We start from the raw sequence: 10,701 nt of genomic DNA, 5'->3' as shown, positions 1-10,701 counted from the left end.
TATGTCATGCATCTCCATCAGCTCATCTTCACCAGATCCAGGTAAAACCATCAGGTGCACAGGTTGGAAAAGAAGAATTACTATGGCCCCCACAATCATCCTAACACACTGCACACCCATTGTAGCTATGTTGGAGCAATCTCACTGTATGGTCTGTGGTTATGACTACATTCATTTACTAACATAATCTGTTTGCAGTTCAAGTGACTACTATTCACATGACTTAATGAATCATGTTTTATTCAATTACAAAACAGGAAACGAATAGAACTGCTCTCTGCTACAAATACAACTATGGCACTGTGTTTCTATCGAAAATGCACCTGCACTAGCAAAGTTCATTTTATAAACAAATGATATTTCTAATAAATGTCACTACTGCAGTAAAACTTGACACTTCAGTGATGAGAATATGCTGAATTAAAAGCCAGTTTAAGACAGACAGTTGTGGATGTTTAACTTAAAAATAACAATTACAATAGTGTGTGCAGTGTCACAAGTTATTTTAAAATGAAAAAAATAGAAAAGAAAATCTAAAAATGAGGCTGAAAAGTGAAACCAGCCACTTAAGGCAGAATGGGCTCAATGGCTGTGTATACAGTGGATCTGAGCTTATTATTACTTTTTAATTTAAGAAATATTCATGGTAAGAGGCCAACATGTAGTCTCTGAAAAGGCAATGACAAGCTCATATATCACATCTCTCCTGTTCCAACTCACATTGGTTACCAGGGGAATATACAATGGATATAAAAATTTTACTACCGTATGTTTTTAAAGCTCTTGGTAGATTGGTAACACAGTCCCTCGCTGATGTGTGAATTCCAGATTCAGCCCACAGGACACTCAACCCACTCCATAGGACACTGGGCCTTTTCTGTTGCTGCCCCCAGATTCTGAAAGTTTTCCATCCCACAAAGTCCTGCCTCATCACTGACAATTTTAAATCACTTCTAAGACCCACCTCTTTGCTTGTGCTTTTAGTTCATTCCGTTTGATCCTTAATCTTTGCTAAGTCGTCTTTACATTTTACAGTCCTCTTATCTTTTATTTTTATCTGCTGTCTCAAATTACATTTTCACCTTTTTACTTCATGTAGCTTCTATTAAAACATTGGCAAGTATTATTCCTTTTGTTAATCATTATCTCAGTTTTACCTTGGTTATCATGTTTGTATTCCCTTGTTTTTCTTAGTCCCATTCTTACCTGGAAAACATGCAGTTTTGTCTAAATATAACTAAAAGTGATTTGACTTGACAGTACATAGATACAACTTAATATGCATGATTAGTATTTACTATTCATTTTAAATGTTTATTTGCTTCACTGGGATACATAACATCAAAATCAGGCATCATCCCATTTAAAATGTAAAGAAGATTAAAAGTATGATTTTCTTATTGGAGAAAAGAAGTTTTTCTCCTTCATGACAGAACGAAGTGAGAGTGGTGAAAACAAACTGCAGCCTTGCTTCAGAACCTGAAAGAGCTCTTACTACAGTAAATTTCTTAAAATATGTTGCATATAAATAAGTTTTGAAAGTCGAGATCTCCAAAAGTTGGAGCAGAGAGAAAACTGTCTCCTGTCATTAGAGGAAGTATGGTGTGGTTGTTCGGGGAGGTATCACACGCTCCGAGTCGGGGACAGCGCGGAACAGCTTAGGCTCCCTTCTGTTGACATCCTTGAAGACCATGATTGAGGCGATGTTCCCACAGCGGTAGCAATAGTTGGGTGCTGACCACACAGTTACCAGCTTCTCGTCAAACATGAACTTGTAGCCTTCGTGAACCAGCTGGTGTGCACGGCAGATGAGCTTCAAGTTGTTGATGTGAACAAACTAAAACAAGAAATATGACATATACTTTCATATCTGCAAGTAATGTTTAGGTTCTCCCCCCATTTTCTACTAATTAGATTGCAAATGTTAGTGACTCAGTGTACCTCATTGGTGACCTTGGAGCCAAACAGCCAGCCGGCACCACGTGGACTGATAGCCCAGGTGTCCACATCCTCTGGGTCTGACCACACAAGGTCACAGAAGGCCCCCTTGTGGGGAATCTCCTGGTTGCGTTCAATGGTTCGGATCTGGTCCAAAGTCTTGATATCAGGTGAAAGACCACCATGGACACATAGCACCTGCTCATCTATCAACTGGGAATACAGTTTGAGAGACATCATTAGAAAAACATCTAATTCAGAAAACTGAACTGGACAAGTCATGTTACACTGATACCACTTCAAGTGGAAGCTTGTACACCTCCTGTCAACTGTTTCACTATACCAGCTGACTTTGAAGAGGAACAACATAGTTGCAGTCAAACAATGAACAGACTGCAGTCTGTTGATTTCATAACCACAAAAAACGTGACTGTTAAAACAACCTTTTAAAAAAAATGAAAAAGTCTACTAAATTTTGTTTCAATTTGCTCATAAGATGAGGTAGCAATAATGGACTGGCCAATCTGTTGCTGTCATCTATCTGCATACATGCCACCTATCTAAACCCTGGAACATGTATACTGACAGTCAATAGAAACTTTGAGGTAGAAATGTACGCAGAATTCTACTTGTAGGGGGGTTGTAATTATTCATTGTAGATTTACTGATGATCTAGTGCCCTGGTAGTTGAGATAATGATGAGTTGTCATTTTGTCATGATTCATTGCACATGGGTTGGTCACTTTGCAAAAGTGAACCAAATACACACCAAGCAATACTCAGTGAGTATCTGCACAATTTGAGAATGGGTTTTGAAGGCCTATATAAAGGCCCAAAAAGGCCACCAGTGTTAGTCCAGTGAACAGCATCATGCCGCGTCTATCACATGAACAACGTCTCCGGGCACTGGGTATGGTGGAGGCCGGTTTGAGCTACAGTGATGTAGCCAGGCGTATGGGCTGTTCCCAACCCACAATCAGAAGCCTGGTCCAAAGCATGTGCCGACGGATTGCTGCCTGCATTGAAGCAAATGGAGGCCATACTCGGTATTGACTGTTGTGACTTTGTGTTTGGCAAGTGCAGTTTTCTTTTGTGAAATTCTTTATTTTGAAATCATTCTTGAAACTTTAGATTTTTGTTTGTGTATGCCAATATGCTAAACAAATGATTCATATGAAGAAAATCCAGTTTCGGGCTTCAAAATAAAAATTATTTTGAAAAATACGGTCTCAAAGTTTTTAATGACTGTCAGTGTACAATTGTGTATAACTGTTCTTAATGCTACTGCCTACCTAAAGCAGCATTTATTGATTTAGGCCACTGGGGAGCAGATGAGGAAATTGACCTTCAACATAGTGTCACAGGATTTTTTTGTTTGAAGAAAAAAACTGCATATAACGCTTTACATGATTTTTTCATCATTCACAGTATTTTTAATTTTATGAATGAACATGAATCGTATTAGAGGCACTTCTGTTGATGCCATTCTTGTTTCTACAGGTTTTGATCATTTTGCCGAAAATATTTTTACAGTGGAGCTGTTTTCACATCTGCCTGGCTCACTCTTTTACTGTCCCATCATATGAACTGACAACCAAAGACAATCGTTTAAAGGGGACTCTATGATTACTTGATCTGACAAATTATCTCAATGTCATGTGGTCTCAATTATCATATAAATGATTCAACTACTACAGTACATCAGATTACAAAATTTTTAAACTGCTCTGCTCAGATCTCCACTCACATAAAGGTCCAGACTGTATAACTGCATACTGTACATTACCGTAGGAACTGCAGCATAGCAGAGACTGCCCTTGTAAATAACAAATTCTCAAATTACCAGCAACTGAATTACTGTGGGAATATAGCCATGCTATAGACAAGCAAGGCTTAATCACTTGAAATTGTAAACAGTTCTGCTACTAATGCTGCTACACTGACAAGATGTGCTTTGTTTATACACACGTGGACAAAATTGTTGGTACCCCTCAGTTAAAGAAGGAAAAACCCACAATTCTCACTGAAATCACTTGAAACTCACAAAAGTAACAATAAATAAAAATTTATTGAAAATTAAATAATCAAAAACAGCCATTACTTTTGAATTGTTGATTAACATAATTATTTAAAAAAACAAACTAATGAAACAGGCCTGGACAAAAATGATGGTACCTCTATAAAAGATTGAAAACTATTTGACCAGAGTGACATGATTAACTCAGGTGTGTCATTTAATTGACATCACAGGTGTTTCCAAACTCATAATCAGTCAGTCTGCCTATTTAAAGGGAGACAAGTAGTCACCCTGCTGTTTGGTGAAAAGGTGTGTACCACACTGAACATGGACAACAGAAAGCGAAGGAGAGAATTGTCCCAGGACATCCGAAAAAAAATTATAGACAAACATCTTAAAGGTAAAGGCTATAAGACCATCTCTAAACAGCTTGAAGTTCCTGTGACAACAGTGGCTCATATTATTCAGAAGTTCAAGACCCACGGGACAGTAGCCAACCTCCCTGGACGTGGCCGCAAGAGGAAAATTGATGACAAATTGAAGAGACGGATCGTTGGAATTGTATCCAAAGAGCCCAGAGCAACCTCCAAAGAAATTAAAGGTGAACTCCAAGGCCAAGGTACATCAGTGTCAGATCGCACCATTCGTCGTCGTTTGAGCCAAAGTGGACTTCATGGGAGACGACCAAGGAGGACACCACTGCTGAAAAAAACTCATAAAAAAGCGAGACTGGAATTTGCAAAAATGCATGTTGACAAGCCACAAAGCTTCTGGGAGAATGTCCTTTGGACAGATGAGACCAAACTGGAGCTTTTTGGTAAGGCACATCAACTCTATGTTCATAGACTCAAAAACCAAGCATACGAAGAAAAGAACACTGTCCCTACGGTGAAACATGGAGGAGGCTCAGTAATGTTTTGGGGCTGCTTTGCTGCATCTGGCACAGGGTGTCTTGAAAGTGTGCAAGGTACGATGAAATCTGAAGACTATCAAGGCATTCTGGAGAGAAATGTGCTGCCAAGTGTCAGAAAGCTTGGTCTCAGTCGCAGGTCATGGGTCTTCCAACAGGACAACGATCCAAAACACACAGCCAAAAACACCCAAGAATGGCTGAGAGAAAAGCGTTGGACTATTCTAAAGTGGCCTTCTATGAGCCCAGATCTGAATCCCATTGAACATATGTGGAAGGAGCTGAAACATGCCATTTGGAGAAGACACCCATCAAACCTGAGACAACTGGAGCTGTTTGCTCATGAGGAGTGGGCCAAAATACCTGTTGACAGCTGCAGAACGCTCATTGACAAATACAGAAATCGTTTAATTGCAGTGATTGCCTCAAAAGGTTGTGCAACAAAATATTAAGTTATGGGTACCATCATTTTTGTCCAGCCCTATTTCATTAGTTTGTTTTTTTAAATAATTATGTTAATCAACAATTCAAAAGTGATGGCTGATTTTGATTATTTAATTTTCAATAAATTTTTATTTATTGTTATTTTTGTGAGTTTCAAGTGATTTCAGTGAGAATTGTGGGTTTTTCCTTCTTTAAGTGAGGGGTACCAACAATTTTGTCCGCGTGTGTATGCTTTGTTCTTTGTCACACACAGAGAAAATCTACAATACTGCTACCATACGAAGTGATACAACACAACAACTAGTGTACGTGAGATAGTACAAGCTTAACTCCACAGCACTATCTTAAAGTTTCTCCAGTTGCAGATTATCAAATTACTGTAACTACTTCATCAAATATCTCCACTTAAAGGGGAACTTCGTTTTTTTTCAACCTGGGGTCTGTTTTCATATGTCATTTCATGCATGTGAGTAATGGAGAAATGAATTTTCAACATAGCTCCAGTATTTAGTCAGGCAGGCAGCTTCGCAGCTCAGCTAGCGAAAAGTATGGGGCAACTTGCCTCCCCGCGATACCTCGCGCGATTTCAGAACGAGATTTGGATACAGACCACAACAAATAGCGATCGCCAAGTAATGTGGAGGTTTTCGTTCACTTCTCATCTCTAGTATGTTGTGGGACACTCGTTGAGACTATCCGAGCCGGTCAGTGTGGGGAAAAAAAGCACGTTGGGGCAGACTTTGACGGGGGGGGGGGGGGGCAAGTTGCCCCATACTTTTCGCTAGCTGAGCTGCTAAGCTGCCTGCCTGGCTAAATACTGGAGCTATGTCAAAAATTCATTTCTCCATCACTCACATGTATGAAATGACATATGAAAACAGACCCCAGGTTGAAAAAAAACAAAGTTCCCATTTAAGTGTCATAGGATCTGTCTTCAGGACACAGTTTAAGGATCATACCTATGATTTTGAATATTTAAGCTGAAGAACTAATATTTCCTACTACTATTCTTTCTACTGGAACCAATCATTTCCGAAAGCAGGCAGGCATATTTTATTAATTTATTTTATGGCTTACATTGTTGTAAATTAATTGTTCAAGTGAAACATTCATCAAAGGGTTCTCATACTGAGTCAGTAACAGAGGAATGGTACTTTAGTTGACAACAAGAGTTTTGCCTTTTCCCGGCACTATCTCCTTCAAAGTGTACACAGTAAAATGGATGAAACAACTGTTCGTGGAATTAATAAAATCATATATAATAAAGAAGTCTAACTGTCATCATCATATTTGTGATCCAACAAAAGTGTCACTACTTTGCAGAACTATGTCTTTGCTAGTTACTGCTGGTTTACTGACCAATATCCAATGATGGTGCAAATCTGAGTTTACTTAAAACAGTGTGCTAAAGTGCTCGTGTGCAGCTTAACCTGTCATCCATTCAGAAGTCAGATATTAGTGTTTGCCGAATAATTATCATGGGCATGAATGATTTCCAGTAGTCAAAACTGTAAGGAAGTAACATTTCCTGGGCTGACTTCGCATATGGCTGTACACTGCTCTGGACCTCTACAATTTCTAAACAGTTGCCTGTGAAGAAATAAAATGCATCCATTCGAACCCATACCTACAATCAAAGGGTCACTTTTTGACAGGCACAATAGGCAAAATGTTATGAAACCATTGTAAAAGAATCATGAATGAACTTACAGCTGCCACAGTCAGCATGTCAAACACTTTTGTGCAATACCGCCAGGCATTTGCGTTTCCATACTTAGTCTGACACTCATCTGAAAATAAGCAAAACATACATGGCGATGTGGTATGAGCTTGCTAAAGAGAAAAAACATTTACAGACATTAATAGTGATGGTAAAGTACATACCATAAAAGCCGTACACTTGTGTTATCTGTCTGCTTTCGTGATTTCCTCGTAGAAGTGTGATGCGATCTGGCCACTTTGCTTTTAAAGCTAGCAGGTGTGTAAATGTCTCCAAACTATAATATCCTCTGTCTACAAAATCTCCCTACAGGAAAGAAAAGATGACATATCGAAAGACTTAAAGATTAGACAGTCTTCTGAAAACAGTCCATCTTCATACATGAACAACCTGGGTACAAATACTTCAGTTTCTTTCAAGTGTAAGAAGCAATGTTTGTCTGATAAACAATCAGCTGTGGAATATCAACGTAAGAGGACTGACTAGATTGATATTTATTTGCAATGAACAAATCAGTGGACCTTAATCCATAAACACTTGGTTGGTGGGTGTTTTGGCAATGTTAGCAGCAGCCTTTGCACTATTCCTGTACATTTAACTCAACTGCGAGGTACATAAAGAAGAAAAGCTTTCGCTTACCATGAAAATGTAATTAGTGTCTGGAACCTGGCCTCCAGTTCTGAAGAGCTCACACAGATCATAAAACTAGACAGGAACATTGAAAATGGCTCATTATTCTTGATTATTACTTATTTTAAGAACATAAACAATAATGGGTCAAAGGTAGCTCAGTGTTAGCAATGTGATGAATAGAATAGAATAGAATAGAATAGAATAGAATAGAATAGAATAGAATAGAATAGCCACTTTTATTGTCAAGCAGAATATAGAATATATACTAGCTGTCTGGTGCACATTTGAACGAAATTTCGTTGCAAAAACCTGCTATCAGACCGGTAAAAAAACAAAAAAAACAAAAGTGTGCAAAAAAATATTTTCAATATATACATGTAAGACTATGTATACACACACTTGCATGCATACACATCCGCACACATTTATTGCACAGTGCAAAAATAGCATCAGTATTGCACAGTTATATTGCACAGAGAGAAACACTATACATTTATAAATTGTTATCTGTGAGAATGTAGCCTGAAATTACTAATAAGAAATTAAGCCAAGCCAGAGTAACAGTAGGACAAAGAACACTTATAACTTTATAAATAATAAATATATCGTGATTTTAAGAACACCCACTAAAGTCAAAATCAAGTAGTTGTTTTTTAAACTTGCTAGCCCGTTCAAACTGTGTTTTTTATATGCTGGAGAGAAATAAGTAGTCAGCAATATGGCTCACCTTTGACTGTCTCAAGAACACAGATTCAGACTTCAAGGTTTTCATACATAACAAAACAATTCTGTTAACTTGCAGGGTGGGGCTTTCTGCATCATTAGATTTCTTCAGAATCAGTTTCCAGTTCCCCCATGTATGGCTGAGCCATTCCAACATTACAACTTGCCATGGTGTAGACAAGACTAGTTTTACAGTCTTTATTATTTCAGCAGACTTGTAGATGAGCTTGTGTGCTCAATTCCTAATATTTAGCTTTGCAGTATTAAATTAATGACTGTTGTTCAAGTTATTTATAAATGCAATGACATACAGACATTGTTTGAACCAAATAATTAACCAATTAATTTAAGCAACAATAAGCTTTATTTATTTTTAACAGGACACTCTAACATTTGATAAACACTGAGGTCTATTTATCATGTTTGGTGGCATTACAGTATGAATTCAGTCAGACTTACCTGACCATGAATATCTCCACATACAGTAACTGGAGTAGCAACTGGCTGAACGTTTGATTCTTCCAGCAGCAAATCACACACATAATCACATAGTCTCTAAAAAAAGGAAAGGATGACAATAATTAGTGGTCACAATCATCCAATTGGAAAGCATCATCAAACAACCACAACACTGAAAGATTCCTCAGAAAATATTTTACTCCATCCGTTTCTTTAGTCTATTCCCACATAAATTGATTTCAAAATATGTGAAAGTTAAGTGTTGCAGTTTGTAGTATTTTCAATTTTGACACAAAGAATTTCATTTCTAAAGCAAATGTGTATCAGTTACAAATATCTGGCTAGCAATTTCTTTAAAGACTCTGCATCAACTATAAAGTGTACACTATGTCAGTCAAAGTGACAAAACTACAACTTTTACTTTATTACTTTGAATAAATTTTGCTGCTAATACTTTCACTTATGTATACTTTTTCGTGCAGGACTATTTTGTTACATTGTTGCACTGTTACTTTCAGTTAAGTACTGGGTCTGAATATTATTTCCAGTTCTGGTAAAAGCACGCTGGTAATACAATATTAGGACTTCAAACTGGTTCACTCGAACCAGCTTTAATTTGTTTCTTAAGAATATTGCAATAATATGAAGCCAATTTATTGGGGCAACACTTATTATTGCTGTTTTTTTTTTTGTTGTTTTTGTTTTTAGGGGGGGGGGTGCAAATCTCTTCTCTAAAAAACAGATGATATGAAAATCAGACGCATAGTAACCTCTGGGTATTTGCAGCAGGCTCTGGTTTCAGCAGTCAACAGTATTGCGCAATCATTTCCCCCCTAAACAATTCAACCTTTACGTAATACTAAGTGGCAGACATTTGAATAAAATCTGCACGCAGATAGCCTTTAGTCACAGAAGGTACAACTACTAACACTCTACTAATGAAAGCGCTACCGTGTTTTCCAGATTTCCCACCATTACAGACTGCTAGCTAGCAGTACTGAGCGTTACGCTTCCTATTTGACTTTACTGGTCGCACAGACGGTTTCCGCCGAGTTTATTAGCTAATTATAATCTGTTACAACAGTAAAAATGAACAAAAACAATAATAACTCTCAATGCCTCCGAGTGGTGTGTGTTGAAGTTAGGAGCCACGCTTGTTGAACAAACTTCGTATATTATAACCGTTAGCTTTAGTTAGCCACTAGTGTTAATAAACCGTATCTTAGGTCAAAGCCAGTCGCTTAGACTCACCTTTAGATCATTTTCCGGCAGATATTTGCAATGCCTTGCTATTTCAACGTACTTGTCAAGGTCTAAAGGCGCCATTATCAAAAGCAGAAGATTGCTAATATAGTTAGCAAGCCAGGAGGTTCCTTTTCTTCTTCCTCTTCTCTTCAGCGCTCCTTCATTTTCAACTTTCGGCACATGGTCCTAAAGCGAACTTAAACATAACCTGTATAATCCTTCCAAATCAAACATCTTCACGGGCGAGACAGTCTCCTAGCAAAGATGACTACCAAAATTAAATCAAAGACGTTTTAACTAAGGAAAGAATTCTGCATTTGACCACATATGCTCATTGTGGGAGCTGTTCAGTAGATGCTGAAATCTGAGATTTTACTTTTATTTTGAAGGTGATATTTAAAAAGCATAGATTTCAGTCAACTTAACGTTCCCGTGAGTGCTGTCTGTTAAGAGTTCAGAGTGCCCCCTGTTGGTACCGACACTGTCTCCTCCACAGTATACACACGGAGAAGTTGTTCTTCCCAGTGGATGTGTATTTGCTTGTTTCTCCGATTTGTTAATTCGATTTTTTTAATGAAGCTATCCCACTTGTATATTTAACAATAAAAATGT

The 10,701-nt window shown here is 37.9% G+C and overlaps 1 protein-coding gene across 1 annotated transcript; it reads right to left on the bottom strand.

The window, feature by feature from the left end:
* Positions 1-1,287: 1,287 nt before the first annotated feature.
* LOC110969910 (serine/threonine-protein phosphatase 6 catalytic subunit-like) lies at positions 1,288-10,421 on the bottom strand. The gene is made up of 7 exons (XM_022220094.2): positions 10,096-10,421; positions 8,845-8,940; positions 7,669-7,734; positions 7,194-7,335; positions 7,020-7,099; positions 1,942-2,151; positions 1,288-1,837 (listed from the first exon to the last, which is right to left on the bottom strand). The coding sequence occupies exons 1-7, from the start codon at positions 10,168-10,170 to the stop codon at positions 1,589-1,591; spliced, it is 918 nt and encodes a 305-aa protein (XP_022075786.1). The 5' UTR covers positions 10,171-10,421; the 3' UTR covers positions 1,288-1,588.
* Positions 10,422-10,701: the final 280 nt, after the last annotated feature.

Source organism: Acanthochromis polyacanthus, chromosome 18 (assembly GCF_021347895.1).
Source record: "Acanthochromis polyacanthus isolate Apoly-LR-REF ecotype Palm Island chromosome 18, KAUST_Apoly_ChrSc, whole genome shotgun sequence".
Taxonomy (NCBI): domain Eukaryota; kingdom Metazoa; phylum Chordata; class Actinopteri; family Pomacentridae; genus Acanthochromis; species Acanthochromis polyacanthus.
The sequence above is the reverse complement of the archived record's forward strand: the minus strand, read 5'-3'. Positions and strand labels throughout refer to the sequence as shown.

Excerpts from the sequence above, each read along its gene's own strand:
- LOC110969910 (XM_022220094.2), bottom strand. The coding sequence starts at position 10,170 with ATGGCGCCTTTAGACCTTGACAAGTACGTTGAAATAGCAAGGCATTGC. Across the intron at positions 7,735-8,844 it reads GTGGAGATATTCATGGTCAG|TTTTATGATCTGTGTGAGCT; the intron begins GTAAGTCTGACT and ends GTTCCTGTCTAG. Across the intron at positions 2,152-7,019 it reads ACATGCTGACTGTGGCAGCT|TTGATAGATGAGCAGGTGCT; the intron begins GTAAGTTCATTC and ends CTGTATTCCCAG.